General features: G+C 40.7%; 1 protein-coding gene across 1 annotated transcript in view; it reads right to left on the reverse strand.

Moving 5' to 3' along the window:
- Nucleotides 1-18,204, reverse strand: part of IPO5 (importin 5) — a 58,580-nt gene that overhangs the window by 2,553 nt on the left and 37,823 nt on the right. The window contains exons 14-27 of the mRNA XM_059143971.1: nucleotides 15,591-15,715; nucleotides 15,410-15,499; nucleotides 15,118-15,291; nucleotides 12,371-12,589; nucleotides 11,207-11,290; nucleotides 9,597-9,729; nucleotides 9,389-9,510; nucleotides 6,616-6,712; nucleotides 5,278-5,450; nucleotides 3,966-4,077; nucleotides 3,824-3,879; nucleotides 2,709-2,831; nucleotides 1,348-1,567; nucleotides 324-552 (exon numbers count right to left, since the gene is read on the reverse strand). Of these exons, the coding sequence (XP_058999954.1) occupies nucleotides 324-552; nucleotides 1,348-1,567; nucleotides 2,709-2,831; nucleotides 3,824-3,879; nucleotides 3,966-4,077; nucleotides 5,278-5,450; nucleotides 6,616-6,712; nucleotides 9,389-9,510; nucleotides 9,597-9,729; nucleotides 11,207-11,290; nucleotides 12,371-12,589; nucleotides 15,118-15,291; nucleotides 15,410-15,499; nucleotides 15,591-15,715 (1,957 nt within the window). The remainder of the gene's footprint in view (nucleotides 1-323; nucleotides 553-1,347; nucleotides 1,568-2,708; nucleotides 2,832-3,823; nucleotides 3,880-3,965; nucleotides 4,078-5,277; nucleotides 5,451-6,615; nucleotides 6,713-9,388; nucleotides 9,511-9,596; nucleotides 9,730-11,206; nucleotides 11,291-12,370; nucleotides 12,590-15,117; nucleotides 15,292-15,409; nucleotides 15,500-15,590; nucleotides 15,716-18,204) is intronic.

Consider the following 18,204-nt stretch of genomic DNA (forward strand, 5'->3'; position numbering starts at 1 on the left):
GTGCTCTCTCTATCAAATAAATATCTTAAAAAATAAGAATCTAAAACCAAATAAACAAAAAACCCCAGATAAATGGGGAGGGTGACAATACTAAAAGGGAATCTTCTTATAACATTATATTCTACAATGCCTCAACTGCTGAATTTAATTCCATAAAGAGTCAAAATTAGATCTAACTGTAAGGCAGCATTAACTGTGATATGGATTAATATGATTTATAAAGACAACATTATTAGAAACCTATACATCTAAGGGCTATGCACAGGAAACACTGTTTCATAAAAAGAGGAAGAAAATACGGTCTAATTTGTCCTTTTTCTTACCTTTCAATCAAATCACACAAATAATTAAAAGTCTGAACAGCTTCTTCTTTATCTTCATGTAGTGGAAGCCAGGACAACCAGTGTGGCAGCACTTCTTCAACATTCACACAGTCAGGCTTGAACTTCATAATTTTCCCTACTGCTGAAATGCAGTTCTCTGTAGCATTGACATTTTCTTTGGTCTTAGAATCAGCAGACTGAATAACTCTTACCAGCAGTGGAAGTGCTTCTAAAATAGGCAATTGCAAGGAGGTCAGTTAAAACCTCCCAGTTCATGCCAATATTTTTTTTAATCTATGGCCCCATTATCGATTACAGTGAAGAATCAGTAAGGTGTAAGGCATACTGTGTCATTTTGGCGACAGAACCAGACCCAGTGAGGAAAGGCAGGCTGCCCCCAACCTGGAGCACCAGCACTCACTCTACTGAAGGAGACCCTACGAGGTCAAGGTCAGGAGCCTCCAGATTTATACTCCCGACCACTTACTTCAGCTTTAAAAAGCCTCCAGCTATATTCCTGTGCTACCCCTACAGGGATCCCAGTATGTCTGGAAAGTCCTATGCTCGGGGCACCTGGGTGGCTCAGTGAGTTAAGTGTCTGACTTCGGCAGAAATCATGATCTCAGGGTCCTGGGATCAAGCCCCCTCATCGGGCTCTGTGCTCAGTGCAGAGTCTGCTTCTCCTTCTCCCTCTGTCCCCACCCCGGCTCATGTGTGCTCTCACTCTCTCAAATTGATAGAATCTTAAAAAAAAATTAAAAATAAAAACGTCCTCTCCTACAGCTGGGGCGTAAACCCCAAACCCGAAATGAACTGTGCTCTGGAGGACGTGGTGGAGAGGCTCAGACTCCACTCAGACTTCGTTACCGTTTCTAGAACAAAGAGGGCAATTCGTATGCACCAAAGGTGACAAGTTTGAGAAAGGGAAGGAGAATACAGCAAAAATGCAATATAATGTTTGGGGGCGTGGAAGAGAACTAAGAAGTGATTAAGAGAGTGCCTGGAAACAAACAAACAAACGTACCTGTACAAAAGGGACGGTAGTTATCTCCACCGTACTGCGCCATGACTCCCAAGCCATATGCAGCTGCTTGCCTGACTTCCGGGCTGTTGTCACACACGTATTGGAGCATCGGCCTTAAGAAATATTCTGCATATTTAAACGAGGCTGGACTACAGTGTTCTATGACATCATCAAAGATGCACAATCCCCATTGTCTGTCTGGCCATGGTCTATGTGGACACTATAAAAGAGAGAATCTTTTAAGCTTTGAATACCGGAGTATGTAAAAAAATGTAAACAAAACAAAAACAAAAACAAAAAAACCCAAAACACTATTGACTATTAGCTTACACGGATATTCCTGATACAGGCAATGAAATACAACACAGTAATAATCACTTCTTGTGAATAACAATCTTCAACTTACAACAGAGATTTAATGAACTACAAGTTTAAAAGACTCTAGGAAATTTTTCTATAGAATCTCACAATCTCACATTAGCACATACCAGGAAGAACCAGCAGCAGCAGCAGCAGCAACTATGTACATTTGCTTCATAAAAAAGATAATGATAATGCTGTCTTTAAGAAACAACAAGAAAGGGACACCTGGGTGGCTCAGTTGGTTAAGCATCTGCCTTCGGCTCAGGTCATGATCCCAGCATCCTGGGATCGAGTCCCACACTGGGCTCTCTGCTCAGCGGGGAGCCTGCTTCTCCCTCTCCCTGCTGCTCCCCCGCCTTGTGCTCACTCACTCACTCTTGCTCTCTCTTTGACAAATAAATAAATAAATAAAATCTTTAAAACAAAAACAAAAAAACAAGAAAAAGCTGCGGACAGGTTTTAACTTTATGTACCCATTCAACAGGCTAAGTCACATGTACCTCAACTTTTTAAAAAACGTGCTGCACTACTAAATACAAAGCAAAAGTAAAAGCCAAAGCAAGGCAAACTTCTACTGATTGCTTTTCATGCATATTTTAAAAACTGAATACATAAGGCCATCATCTACAGTGTATGATGGCTGGTTGTACGTAACAAGGATTTTAACTGCATCCTCTAGGGTCCACCAAAATAAGTAATAATTTTATTAATTTAGCAGGGCACACATAACCTCAAATAATGAAAAGTCATTTGTAGGTCCCTGGAATGCACTGTAATTTAACTGAACTACGGAGAACCTCATTAGCAAACCTTAGGCATGTATTAAATGAGAAAGTACTAAGGGCAATGCAATAAACTTGACAAAATTAAAGATGTACTCTGGAAGCTCTCTAGGATTTCTAAGATCCATTTTAACCTAAAAGTGTGTTTTCAAAAGCTGAACTGAAAACATCCCAGGCAACTATCTAAAATAACTATCAGAGAGAGGCAACACTTACAATTAGGTTGACAATTAACGGAAGCAGCTGTTCAAACCACGGTAACACCTTTTCCTTGTAGCTACTGAATATTGAGTGTAAAATGTCTGACACTTTGGTCAGAATATAAACATCATTATCATCCTAAAAACAAAAACACACACAACATCCATATGCATTAAAAAGTTATCTCCACTATGACAGTTACATTTATTTTTAAAAATTTAAGATGTGTAGAAAACTCAATTTGTCATCATTTTCTTAAGGGCACAGCAGGAGTCTGCAGTCTGCGCTTACGCTGTTGACTGGGGGTGGCGTCTCCTACCCACCCAGAAAGAGAAGGTGTGGGCAAGTACTATGCTTATTCCAAAGAGTTTTCTTGAAATGGACTTAAGTTTCAAAGTTCTGAGAGTGTTTTTTACTTCAGTACTTTTTTGTTTTCTGCAAGAATGTTTCTAACCCGGGAGTAGACTGGCGAGACGTGGGTTCAGTTACTCACAAGCTGCGGCTGTCAGCATGTGAGGCCCCTGCACAGCAAGGGGCTGACTGGTCTACCAGGATGGCTACAGGCCGCACTCTGGGCCCTGAACACACAGCACAAACAGATTTCATGGCATCAAGTGACTGGATGAGGAGAGAACTGGCCAACAAGCTAAAGACGACTGACTTACGTCAACCACTCTGTGTGTTATCTGTGATAAAATCTGTATTCTGTGGTCCGGGAGAAAAACAACTGATGTCACAGAAAGATCGAGCCGTCAGCCCTAGACCGTCAACAGGGTGTGGCTTAGATAGTCATTCAACACCTGATCTGAGCTCACTCTAATCTTTAAAGTGCTAAAAGCACCAAATAAAAAGTTGTTCAGGGGTACATAAAAGAAATAGCCGGGGAACATCGAGCATTGCTCTGTGCGAGGTACGGCCACAAGACCTTCCCCCAGCGTCCCAACCACAATCAGCTAACTTCAGTTACTTCTTCTCTAAATTAGTAAGTGCAACACATGTCAGAGTCTTCTGCTAAAAATTACTGATAATTACCATCAGAATGACAAGTCAGATGAATCAGAAACTTAAGCATTTAAAATCGTCCAGATGCAAACGATCATAGAAATTAGGTTCCGAAGGGAGTGATTTACCTCATCTTGCAGTGACTCTTCCACCTGCTCATCGTAGTCTTCATCTTGTCTTTTAACTAAAACACACCCAAATAAATGTCTTTGTAAATGCTGCCAGAATGGTCAAGGATCACATTCGGAAATAAAAGCGCGGAAAACTTACCTTGCCGCAGTTCTTGATTTTTAAAATGCTCTTCGAGTTTAGCTTTCAATATTCCTCCCAATTCTTCAAAATGTTCATTATTAAGGCATCCATCTCCCATGACTTCAATGCACTACAATGGAATTGGGTCAAGAAAGCAAGCCATGGGATTCAAGGGTTTTAGAGTCACTAGTTAAATTCCACTAAGAATTACACATGCAAAGGGGTGCCTGGGTGGCTCAGTTGTTAGGCATCTGCCTTTGGCTCAGGTCATGATCCCAGGGTGCTGGGAATGAACCCCACATTGGGCCCCCTGCTCAGCGGGAAGCCTGCTTCTTCGTCTCCCACTCCACCTGCTTGTGGTTCCCTTTCTCACTGTCTGTCCAATAAATAAAATCTTAAAAAAAAAAAAAGAAGAAGAAGAAAAAGAATCACATGGAGCATGAGAAAAATTCACTAAGCCAGTACCCTGGAAGACTAATGACTGACTGAGTAGAAAATGCATGGTGTGTGTGTGTTACAATGACAGTACTTCAAAGAAAAAAACTTAAACAATGTTTTTATATGAAGCAGATCCTGAGCAGGTCTTAATTAAATGTCAGGCATTACTGCTAGGTGCTGAGGTCTCGAAGATGGAGCAGAACACCCAGCCTCTGCGGAGCTCCATCAGCACGCAGACTCTGCACAGACCCAGCTCGAGAAAAAGGGCACGCATGTGCTGGGAGGGCAGGCACTACAGCTTCGGGGGGGGGGGGGCACATGCAAAGGCCCAGCAGCATGCATTCTTTGGAAAAAGAAGTCAAGTCAAAGTGCAGGAGGGTAAGTGGGGACAAGTAAAGAAGACGAAAACTTTCAAAACGAAGTGTGAAGCAGGCCATGGAGCTGACCAAGAAATACAAGAAGGGAAGTGACAAGTAACAAGCAAGTTCATGTTTGAGAAAAGCAGCATGAACTGAGAGGGAGAGAAAGGACAGAGACTTCTGGAACAGACCAAGTAAGGCTATCTCGGCCCAAAGACACAGGCAGTGGGAACAGCAGAGAATAGGACCAAGTAGGTGTGGGCTGGAAGTGAGCCAAGATTCTGCAGCTGGATGATTAGGTAAGTGAGGGGAGAAACTAAGCAAGACTAGACTATAAGAGCAGCTACTCTGAAGAAAAACAAACAAACAAACAAACAAAAAAACACAAAACCAAAAGCGTTAAACTAAAAAAGAGGATTAAACATTTTCAGTAAATAATCTGTGATAGCACAAAAAGATTCAATTTTATTTATTTAGCTAGACTAATAAATGAAAACACACCTTATATGTGTTTTTAAAAGAAAAATACTTACCTTTGCAAAAGAATGCATTATTTCTGAGAGGACATCTGAATCTGGTTCTGTGCCAATGGCCTTGATTAGAGCATCGCACATAAAATGCCACATCTGTGTGAGATACTCAGGGCCACGAACTCTCGCACATTCCAGGAGAAGAGGCATGGATTCTGCTGCTGCCACTCGAACACGTTTTGTTGTTAAGGAAACATAATCACTATTCTTAGATACACTTACTGTAATGGCTATCCTCAAAAGATGGCTCAATCCCTTTGCTTATGTAAACATTAAAGTGCTCACTGAGCACCAGGTAACCTGTTTATCCCAGACTGCTTCCCAGGAGCTTGTGGTAAGCTGAACATGTGTACAAACCAGACATCTCCCTACCCGTATGACTTATCGCCCATCTTTTCCGTCATCTACAATACAGCAGCAATGAGTCTCAGATGTGGAAGGATCTGGGATCCTTAGAGCCTATCTCGAGATGTTCCTATCCCAAAACTTTAGGCAATATAGGTTTCTAATAAAAGCAACCAAAGCTATGATTCTCCCGGGAAGACGAATGAGGATCTCCACCTGTCAGAGCCTTTTCAGTTTTCATCGAAGAGTAAATGCCCCTCCCTATCTAATATCATTTGTAAAAGAAGGTTCGGAGACTTCCTCTTAAAAAGACTTTTTTGTCCTCCGGCATCATGTTAAGTGTCTGTTGGGCAAAAGCTGTCATTTGTAAAGGATGGGACTGCATGAAGAACGACAACAAAGGGAACCTAGAGTCAGGCAAGTCTCAGTTTGGGTCTGGACTCAAACACTGTTGGGCTGTCCTTTTAAAAAAATCCATCTATGAAATTTGTGTGTGTGTGTGTGTGTGTGTGTGTGTGTAAAGGCCATAAAAATGTTTCTATATGTATGAATTATTATTATCACATTGGAAAGAAAAGATTTAACATGCAGATTTATCAAATGTTTCTCCCCAATGTAAAACCACACAAAATTCTGAGTCTCTAACCTATTAAGAAAGGTCTTAAGTTTCTTAACATCACCCCAAGATATTTGAGAAAAGTAGCAATTACATATATAACCACAAACATTTGCTTATAAAATATCAATCCTTAAAACCTGTCAGAGGTTCATAGAAAAAGCTGTCAATTAGAAGTTAAGACCTAACATTTCCTTTTTCATGCTTTTGGCCCAAGCAAAAACCATGAAACTAAAGCACATGCAAAAAACGAAGTTTATCTATAGTTAGTGCAAACAGTAACAGTGATGTACACTGCAGTTAACACAAAGTCTAATACTTGAACAAGCTACAACTGAACTAATACTAGAAAAGTTATGCGTTCAAAAATTGTAGGATATCATCGTGGAAATAAAATTTCAGTAGAGGGACCATCAGTTTGACAACCTGTTCAGTATATTCCACAAAGCCTTCCTTCAACTCTTTAGCATAGCAAACCTGCAAACAAAATATCGGAAAAGAAATCAAGATCCATGTTAGTTTTTAAGTATTAATGCTTATTAAATAGAATCATAAGGACCACAGAATGCTGAATCCGGACTAGAGATGTATTCAGAGCTGCATGCAGCGGGTGCCTGGGTGGCTCAGTTCGCTAAGTGTCCCACGCCCCATTTCAGCTCTGGTCAAGATCTCAGGATCCTGAAATCAGGCCCTGTGTCAGGCTCTGTGTTCAGTGTGGAGTCCCACCGAGAGGCCCTCTTCTCCTTCCCCTGCTCACTCACTCTCACTCTCAAATAAATAAATGAACAATATCTTAAGAAAAAAGAAAAGTGGCATGCAGGACTGTGAAGGGTATTTGGAAAACACAAATATAAATGTAAAAAAGAACTGTAAAATGCGCAAGGGCCATGGCGTGACTGCAGTATACACTGTCCTTCAAAGGTTCAAACACCACTCGTTTTAGTTCTTGTGCATGGGAGAATTTTGCATAAGTTTCGGCACTGTGAGAAACTTCAAACAAAATGTATCAATTAACGAAAAATAATTTAAAAAAGATAAGGGGCACCTGGGAGGCTCAGCTGGTTAAGTCACTGCTTTCAGCTCAGGTCAAGATCTCAGGGTCCTGGGACTGAGCCCCACACTGGGCTCCCTGCTGGGTAGGGAGTCTGCTTCTCCCTCTTCCGCTGCCCCTCTTCCGCTTCTCCCTCTTCCTCTGCCCCTCTCCCTGTCTGTGTGGGTGCGAGTGCTCTCTCTCAAATAAATTTTTAAAATCTTGGGGAAAAAAAAAAAAGATATAGGGGTGACTGGGTGGCTCAGTCGGCCGAGAGTCTGACTCTTGATCTCAGGGTCCGGAGATAGATCTGTGTCGGACTACGAGCTAAGTGTTGAGTTCGTTACGGTTCTCTCTCCCTCTCCCTTTGCCTCTCCTCCACGCTCATCCTCTCACTCTAAACTGTAATGGTGGCATATCATTTACTTTGTAAATCTGCCAACTGGCTTGTTATTTTGTATTTTTTAAAATAATTATTTCAGGGCGCCTGGGCAGCTCATTCAGTTGAGCTTCCAGCTCCTGGTTTCAGCTCGTCACCCCCACTTTGGGATCTGTGCTCAGTGGGGAGTCTGCTTGAGTAGTTTCTCTCTCAAATAATCATTCTTAAAAAAGAAATAATTTCGGCACCGAAACAGAAAAAGAGTGCTGTCTGCTTACTTACTTATTCAGAGACAGAGCACCTGTTCCCAGGGACTGTGGGGTGGAGGAGTGGGGTGGCTGAGAGTGGGAGAGAGAGAATCCCACGCAGGCTCCACGCCCAGGGCAGAGTCTCATGCAGCTCCCTCTCACCCCTCAGACCCTGTCCTGAGCTGAAACCAAGAGCTGGATGCCCAAATGACTAAGCCACCCAGGTGCCCCAAACAGTGCTGTTTTAAAAATAATTGTTTCTTTACTTTCTTCCACTACATTAAAAGATCTGATCATTTTGTTCAGAGATGTGACATTTGTAACTGCTCTCTGCTTGAGAGATGCCACAAAAATCCAAGATGTTCATAAATTATGGACATTAAATGTTCATAAAATATAGTAAGTACTCATAAGCTAAGTTTAGGAAATACAAGTTTAATGAATTAGAAAACACAACAACAGTCCTTTATTAGTACACGATAAAATGTAAGCAATTAACTTTTATTTAGGCTTATTTAATTGCTTAATTTATTATCCAAAACCATAATTTTAAAATTCTTTTAAAAATATATTGTTGGGGCACCTGGGTGGCTCAGTGGGTTGAAGCCTCTGCCTTCAACTCGGGTCATGATCCCAATCCCAGGGTCCTGGGATCGAGCCCCATGTCTGGCTCTCTGCACGGCGGGGAGCCTGCTTCCTCCTCTCTCTCTGCCTGCCTCTCTGCCTACTTGTGATCTCTGTCAAATAAATAAATAAAATCTTAAAAAAAAATTTATTGTCTCTGTCTATAACACAAGCTCATGAAGGGGAAAAATACAACTCAAAGAGAACTTACACACAAGACCCCATAATACCACAAGAGATAATCACTGCAAACTTTTTGATGTCCCTAGCATGTTTATGTATTTTTTTTTTTAAACAAGTGAAACCAGACAATTTTCAGTATCCCGAGAACATTTCTGTTCACTCATTCAAAAAAAATGTTCTTTGGCCATCTCTACTATACGCTAAGCACAAAACAGACAAAAGTCCTTGCCCCCACGTAGCTTTGTATCAGCTGTGTAATGTTCTAGGGTAAGTTATTATTATCTTCCTAGTAACAAGCATTCGAGCTGCTTATGTTCCGCTGTTGTTAGAAACAGCACCGATAATGAAGTTTACCTACATGATTTCTTTTTTTAAAGATTTATTTATTTTAGAAAGAGGGAGAGGATGAGCAAGAGGAGAGGCAGAGGGAGAGAATACTCGGCCCGCTGAGCATAGAGACCCCAGGGCCTTGAGATCATGACCTGAGCCCAAAGCAGGAGTAGGTGGCTTAGCTGACTGAGCCCCCCAGGCACTGCACCTACAGGATTTCTTTATTCAAAAGTAAATGGGTCACAAGGTTTCTACATTTTAAAGAGTATGTTCCTGCTCTTTGAAAAGAACTCTGAAATGTGTACGCAGGTGTTATGGGAGACTGTCTACTTAAGTTTGGTAACAGTGGACGCACTCACCAGCATCTGACAAGCAGTAGACTTCTCTTCCAATCCTGCAGTTTTAATACCAAAACTTTGCTGATCCCCAAGGTTCACAAACTCCCAACCATCATCATCACTCATATTCTCCATGTCTTGTGCTAGTAACAGGAAGAAAACAAATTTATGTTAAAAATAATCACAGAGAAGAATTTTACAACTCCTATTTCTTTGTGAAGACACCTACTGTCTAAGAGGGCTACTTCAGGCTTAATTGAAGCGGTCTTCATTAAAGGCCCCATAACCACTGGAAGGTACTGCTGAAATTCTTTTCCAAGAATTTTGCACATTCTGGCCCATGCTGAGATCATGTAAGAGATCTGGGGAGAAAAAGTTAAAACTGATTTTAAAACAATGGGTATAAAGACATCACAAAGACAGACATTTCCCTATTTCATAGAAACAATGTTTTATTTTACACTCAGCCCTCTTTAAGAGGTAAGTGCATTTTCTAAGATCACATACTTAAAACATTCAGAAATAACAAAATCATTGTGAACCTTTACCCTTGGATACAGACAGCATATGAGGTAAGAAAGACCAGGACCGTGTCTTATTGTTTGTTACTTTCAAGAAGCAATATTTAGTTTTTCTCTAATAGCATCTGGACTACATAAATAAAACCCACTTAACTATACCAGGTTAAGGTATGGCACTGAGTTTTTGAAGGCAGGAACCTATTTTATCTGACTGTATCCCTACTGCCTAGCATTCCATTTGTTAAACATTTATTTACACCCAAGAAACAAAGCATCCCTTTCTCATAGCTGTTTTAGTTTTCTAAATGGCTGGGCATGTTGAAGACACCTCTTCTGCTACTGTACTTACATAGTCTTCATCACCCGCAAATCACCTACAGAGATTCCCAGTTTTTAATTCATCATCCTGGTAACCCGGAAGTGATTTTTTTTCACTCCCCAATATATCTACCCCATGTGTGTTCACACAAATACTCCCCATTCCTACTCTAAAACAAAACAAGACAAATTTTAAGTTTATGGGAAACAATTATAGTGTGCCTGTATAGAATCAAAATGTAATTCAGCAATTATTTATTAGGTAGCGTGGGTATTTATTTATCAGGTAGTGTGGTAATTATTTATTAGGTAGCAATTATTTGTTAGGTACTGTGAATATTACCAGGATTACGACACACACACTTGTGATTTACAGCACAGGGTCGTAAGAACCCACTATCATGACTTATACCAGACGTGCAATATGAGCAGGGATCTGGCTGAGTGGGGCTGGGGGGGGGAGTCCTAAGTGAAACGAATGTTTGTTCACAGGCAGAAAGAAAAAAGCAGAGCATGTGCTAAGTTTGTTAGGTTTCTGTATTTCTTTTTTGACTGGGGAGGGAAGTTAGGTGGCACTGAGAGGACTGGAAGACAACCCAACGGAGCTGTCTTGTAAGCTGTTGGATAAATGAACCCTGAGTTCAGAGAAAGACCTGGAAGTCACAGCATACAGAGGAAAACTGAAGCCACCATGTAGAGGACACTGCTCAGGAGACAAGGGGCCTGGGACAAAACCCGAAGAGCACCAAAAATCAACTGAGAGTCAGAATAGAGGGGGGCAGCAACTATTTATTATTTGTTTATTTATTAATAACTGAGACTGAGCAAAAGGTGGCAGGGAAGTAAAGGGAAGCCAGTGAAGAATGTCTCTGAAACCAGGGGTTATCTCAAGGAGCGCAATGATGCCTTTTATTTTTACTCATTATTTTTTGAGTTCATTAACCCTGTACTAGCCACAACTCCTAAATGGATCAAGGCCAATGTCAGCAAGCTGCGTTACCTGAGGGTCATCATCTTCCATGTCACTGAAGTCTGTCTGGGTCTTCAGTAAGAGCTGCATCACATCTGATGCATCTTGCATGAACTAGAAGGAAGTAGGAAAATCAACACCAGTGTTACTTGTGGCTCCCAGATCAGAGAGGTGCTTATTGCTACCCAGTTTTGTTTCTTGTGTAACAACACAACTTTCCAAAAGAAAAATCTATTACATTTCCCACATGGGTCACAACCCCTCAGACTAAAGTTACACAGAAAAATTCTCATCTATATATTGCAGACTTAGTGCTCTTTCTAGAATAATGTATTCTCCAGGAAGGTCAGTGTGAACTGCAGTACAGAGGTATCTCCAATGACATCAAGTTTTGGTCAACAGTTTATGTATTTCCAGCAGTAAAAAGATCCCAATCCAGAAAGAAAATTTTGGATTGCTCCCTAGAACCATATGATTTTCATCTAACTCTGTGTAGTTCTGGCAATCTCCATTGTGTAAACAGGCAGTGTTTCAAAGACAGTTTTGAAAACCAGACGGAGTATGGAACATAAATTGTTGGTTAGGTTCTCAGTATCCCACAGAAAACAGTTTATAAGGTAAGTTAAAGCTGATGCTGGTTTTGGAAAACCCACCAGAGAGGTTCGAATGTTGATAGTTCTGAGAATTGGAACCTGAGGGGTCAGACTTCCTTTGGATCAGCTCTGACAACTCTGAGATACCGGAGGGGGGTGGTGGGTGGAATACACTGGGGCATGTTCCTTGGTAATTATTTTCTGAAAAGCTATATGCATATAGGATTTCTCTCTTAGGACACCTGATGCTTTTGGATTAGTAAGAAAGCAAGTGGAATGTTTCCAAGTACATGCTGAAACTGGTGAAACTACACATATGGATCTTGAACTCTACATGCCTCCTAGGAGACAGACTGTACACGGGCTAAGAAAAGGAGTAGGTTTCAAGAGTGTAACTGAATTAAGATTAAACCTTAATATTAACACTGATAAAATGAACTTATATACAAAGTAGCAGTGATAGGAGAGTAAGACGATGGGAAAAAAAAAAAAAAAATCAAGCAATCAGAAAACTTCATCAGAAGGAAAAGCCCTCTAGAACCCTCAATGCCTCCACAGCTGAATTACATACAGTAAATTCAGCCTTTGAAAAATCACTTACTTTTTCCTTCCCAACAGCCAGACCAATGAGGCTGATGCACTCAATAGTTTTTCCTCTGAGAAGTCTGAGTTCCTTCTGAACTGCATTCTCGACAATATGCTTTAGTGATGGCATAAATAAATCATAGTAGGGGACAAATTTTTCCTCTGCGGTATCTGCAACTGATGCGATAGATGTCACAACTTGTTCCAACACTAACTTGGTGCCTTTCTGAATCAACTAGAAGGAAAACACAAAAGACAAGTCATGGAAATGAGAAACTGGTGGAAACACCTGCTGCGAGCTCTCAAACGCTTCTCTGCCAGTAAGCTGAGACCACCCTCCAGCAGCCAGAGTGAAGACTGTGGGTTCCAGAGCAAATGGAAGGATCCCCACGGAACTACCGAGAGTGGCAGCTAGCAGCATTTAACAAAGCGCTCGCTTCTCATGTCTGCTTTATCTCAGAGCAGCTCATGCTCGACCACAAATCCAATTCCTCTTCCAATTTTTGTACCCCCAGCTTAATGCCAGTCTTTCTCTGTCCTTTTTCCTCGTTTACTCCCACCACTTACTGTGTACTTGGTGCTGTCCTACCAGCTGTGGAGAGAATTCCCTTTTTCTTCTAATCCGACTGTTCCTAGAAGGTCCCCCTTAACAGCACCACGGGTGCCAGGGCTCCCTCACGAACAGTTTCACCGTCTGCTGAGACGGGTGAGCACGCCCTCCTTCTGCAATGCAGACCTGCGGTGTTCTCTGACCTGGCCGGTGACGAGCAGTGGGTACTTGCAGCTGGGCTCATGCTGTGACCAGTAATACTATTTTATAATCCCTGTGGATTCCTATGAATACCTGACCCAGTGAGTACTCCAGATTTTTTCATTCCCCTTAGCAACTTTAGCCACTCTCCGCAGAGGTCTTCAACTCGGGGTACCACTTCCACTGCCCCTTCTTCTGCATCTGCTCCACATTTCAGTTCCCGACCCTACCTCTGATCTCAGATCAAGGCCGTTCTTTCTTGGCTACCCTCTCTTCGTACAACTTCTGCCCGCATAACTTACCCTCTTCCTGTCCCGTTTTAGCAATTCCTTCTTTCAGCCTTTAAAAATCTGACATGTCGCCCATCTGGGGTAAGGGGATGCAATAGAAACTCTCTTTACTCTTCAACCCTCTACCCAAACCTACTTGTAAAGTCACGTTTGGTCCATCTACGCCTGACTAACCAACTCGTGAGCTTTCAATTTGGGTCTGCTTCTTTGTCTTCAGATTAACTCATGTTCCTTTACCATGTTCTCAGTCTGTTGTCCTCTGACTCTGAATACCCGTCCTGTCTCGAACCCCTTTTCTTTGCCTTCTGAGACACTGAATTTTGTCTTCCACCTTGTTCTGTTGAGAACAGGATTAGGCAAACTGTCACTGGTTCACAATGAATTAATGTAGAAGAATTAAGATTCCAGGGGCATCTGGATGGCTCAGTTGATTGAGCAACTGACTCCTGATTCCGGCTCAGATCGAGATCTCAGAGTACTGGGATCAAGCCCAGCGTTGGGCTCTGTGCTCAGCAGGGAGTCTGCTTGAGATTTTTCTCTCCTGCCCCTCCCCAATCTCAAATAAATAAATAAATCTTAAAAAACAAAAACAGGGGCGCCTGAGTGGCTCAGTGGGTTAAAGCCTCTACCTTCGGCTTGGGTCATGATCTCAGGGTCCTGGTATTGAGCCCCGCATCGGGCTCTCTGCTCAGCAAGGAGCCTGCTTCCTCCTCTCTCTCTTTGCCTGCCTCTCTTGTCTACCTGTGATCTCTGTCTGTCAAATAAATAAAAATCTTAAAAAAAAAAAAAAAGACAAAACAAAAAATGAAAACAAACAAACAAACAAAAACCCCCAAAGAACTGAGTTTCTAATGTTAGGCTACTTTTACAGCAACTTGACAGTAACTTTATGACTGTTAAATGTAATACCTAAAAAAAGGCTTTTATTTGTCCTTTTTATTCCTGTCAGTTTTATAGCAATTTATTTTCATGGTATTTGACAACAAACCGAGCCTAAATCTTTGCCTCTCTCCTGCAGCCTCTTTCTCACACAGTGCTGTATTAAACATCGTTCAATCGTTTTTAGGTTGCACCGCTTATTTAAGCTGTAACTATAAACCTTCTATTTGGACAGCTGGGCCTTGTTTGAAATCCAACATATTTAAAGCAAAAAGGAAATTTTTTCTCATCTCTCTACTTCTGTCATCCAGGTGAGAAGAATGGTTAACATTTTTCACTACTTCTTCATCTTTTTAAATTCAAACCAGCAGAAACTGTTACTGCTTCCTGAGAAATGCCTTTTAGAGTCATCTTCCACCAATTTCCTCCCGAGCTCTCTGAGCAATAATCTTCTGACAGTCTTGAGGTAAATCTTCTCCCTTTTTGTTTATGCCTCACAATGCTACTGTGCTAATTTCCGACAATCACATTATCATGATTTCTTGCTGCAGTTAAGAAAATAATGGTTCTTCCAAATTTACATAAATCAGAATTCAAAATAACTGCCTTGTTTCCAAGGCAATTCAAATACTGATTTTACCTAACCTTTAGGCTCTCTCTTCTTCCCCAATTCCAATATCGGCCTATTCTCTTGTCAAGACTGAATTATCCTACTTCAAATAGCTGAACTTAGCTTTCTATTCTATATGGCCATGCTGAAAAGTTTCTCTTTCTCCAGGTCTTACCCATCAAATTCACCTATGTTAATCTCTAGATAAGGAGCTGAAAGACCTAGAAACTTACCTCTTGAAGTTTAAGTACCATGATGGAATGCAGATGTTTCACTAGATTGTCTAAATATGGGATAAGTAGTGACTTGGGACAGTCCTCAGTGAAGTTAATAAGCGCGGCAGCGGCGTGAGCCTGTACTCGCTGGTTGCCTTGGTCTTCCATGGTCTGCAGCAGAGCTGCGATCACCTGTGAAATGCAAGTAGGTAAGCACCCATTTTGAAATGCCACATTTTGAAGCATACACAGAAAATGCCAACCCTCTTCTTAAAGTCTTGATTTGAGTGTTTGGGGCATTGTCACTTACCTTCTCATGAAACTTCTTCTGGAAACCAGGTGCAAAATCTGTAGCCATCTGTCCCACAGCATTACAGGCTGCATACCTTACTCTTGGATGCTGGAATGGGTAACTTTGTGTAAGTAAAGGCAATGGGTTCCCATGAGAAACTACAGTCATAAGTATGCGTCAGATATTTACTGGTACTTACAGGATCCTGGAGAAAAAGCAAAACAAAATTTACTATCTCGTTTAAAATTCCTTCCATTTGCTGGTGGCATCCTTCACCAATGGCAGACAAGGCCATTAATCCTGCATGCCGGTATTTCCAGTCAGCTACAAAAAATAATCACACATGAAAGAAAAGCAATTAACCAGTACAAACATGTCACTCTGGTAGTCAGAAGTCTAACACCAAGTTCTCCTTATTTGGAAAAGACTATCAAAATATTTTTATACATTAATTAGAAAAACGAACAGAGAAAAGTGCTTGACTGGGACTATTTCACTGGGGGTGACAGTTCCGTCACACGAGCACTTAATATTCCAGAAGTAGTTAAAAGGCAATGTGGAAGCAAAGAGCTTCTAAGTATTTTCAGCAACTGCCGAAAATGAGGCTTTACCCCTAAGATGTACCGTAAGCAACAAGTACCTGGATTGTGTGTCACATACGCTATTTACTAAATAAAGAGTCACTTTATCTTTGTCTCCGGTCACATTTCCCTTTTTTTTTTTTCCTTTAAAGTTTATCATTTTATTTATTTAAGCAATCTCCACACCCAACATGGGGCCTGAACTTATGACCCCAAGATCAAGAGTCCCCTGCTCTACTGAACTGAGCGAGCCAGGTGCCTCAGTCACATTTCTTTAAAAAGAAAAAAGAGCCATGGAGGAAAGATGCTGCTTTTAAAGAATGTTTATTTAACAATATGATACATAAACATAGATGAACTTCATTTGTATTCTATTGCTAATAGCTATGTGATTTTAGACTAATAGAAATTAGCTAGACAATATTTAATTAAACCTTGCTATTATATTGTAATATATAATTTCCCTGACTCTCAATTCTAAATACTTGTATTTGTATTATTGTTCCCTTTGAGGTGTTTCATACAGCTTGTGGCAAAAAGCAAGAGATACATAAATACAGAAAGCTAGTATCTGTAAAGCAATGGTTTTCAAAGTGGGGCCCAAGAACCCTGGGATTCTCTGAATCAAAACTATTCTGATAATACTGTCTCTCATGAGGGTCCAGTGGGGTACTCCAAGGATTATAAAACATGTAAGATCCCATGAGACTGAAGGAAGAAGCAGAAATAGGAACTATTTCTAAATATCCTAAGATATTTAGAAAATATTTACAAAAATGCATAAAACATTCTTCTCACTAACATGTTTTTGTTTTGGAAGAGTCATTCTTCATGAAAAATGATATTTGTTAGTGTGCAATGGGTTTAATACCGTTATCTTTAAGTGCGCATTTTAAATGTTTGTTTTCATTTCTTTTTTTTTTTTAAAGGATTTTTTTTTTTAAAAGATTTTATTTATTTATCAGAGAGAGAGAGCACAGGCAGACAGAATGGCAGGCAGAGGCAGAGGGAGAAGCAGGCTCCCCGCTGAGCAAGGAGCCCGATGTGGGACTCGATCCCAGGACACTGGGATCATGACCTGAGCCGAAGGCAGCTGCCTAACCAACTGAGCCATCCAGGCGTCCCAATGTTTGTTTTCATTTCTAATGATATAAACATTGATACACCACATAAACAAAAGCACTCTGGGATCTTCAGTAATTTTTAAGAGTGTAAAGCGGTCCTGAAGACAGAAGGTTTGAGAACTGCTGGCTTAAGGGTTAACTAAAGTTGTAGTAAAGTCTGATATTTTATCAGACTTAGCTGTTCACTTTGGGGAGCCCAAAACTCACATAAAGATGAACTCTGTTGTGACTGTTATGTACCTTTTCTGGATTCTGTTATGTACCTATTCTGGATTTTTAGTTCACAACTTCATACATTTGAAAGATGGCTTGAGTTGGTCAAGAAAAAGCTTTTCTACTAGAAAAAATTTCTGAGAAATTCTTGATTTTGCTGTTACGTATTAAAACATATTATTTATAACATTATTAAATATTTATTTTTAGTGAGTTTCAATTACTCAATGGATCAGTAAGCCAAAAATTTTCAATTGAGGAGTGATCACCCTAGGAAAGATGCTAATCTTTGCACACTGAATTTACTAATTTAAAGAAGAGAGGCAATAATTACTGAAGGTATCCATATTTGGTTCAGAGAAGAGAGAGAGATGCCTACACATCTCCAACAGGCAGAGTCCCTGAAAGTATGTTCAGCAGAATGTGATGCTATGGTATAGGGATTTGGAAATGGATTTTCTCCTTTAAATTTTCCTTTTTATTATTTAAAGCAAAGCCAGTACACGAGGCTCATGTGAAGTTAATAGGACATACATACTGTTTGCTGTTGCTGAAGCCCTCTTTGCACACAAGAAATCCATCTCTGCATCATTTTTTCTCGTTTACAGATGAGGAAATTAAGGGGCAGAAGATTTGCTGAAAGCCATACAGTTAACAGTAACAAATCTTATTAGGAGTTCACTGCCATATATATAAAGCCTCTGGCATCCAGCTAGTAAGCTGTAGCAGAAATTTAAAAGCCAAATTCTTGAACTACAAGTCACAGTCACATCCACATTGATTTGAAGAATAGTGTGAACCAACGGTGAGACAGTGGCAGCTGGGGTGACCCTGTGCATCTGGGCTACTTTCTTCATTTTAAAAATGAAAAAGCTAGATACTTCCTAACAGCCCT

This window comes from Mustela lutreola, chromosome 13 (assembly GCF_030435805.1).
Source record: "Mustela lutreola isolate mMusLut2 chromosome 13, mMusLut2.pri, whole genome shotgun sequence".
In the NCBI taxonomy this organism is placed as follows: Eukaryota; Metazoa; Chordata; class Mammalia; order Carnivora; family Mustelidae; genus Mustela; species Mustela lutreola.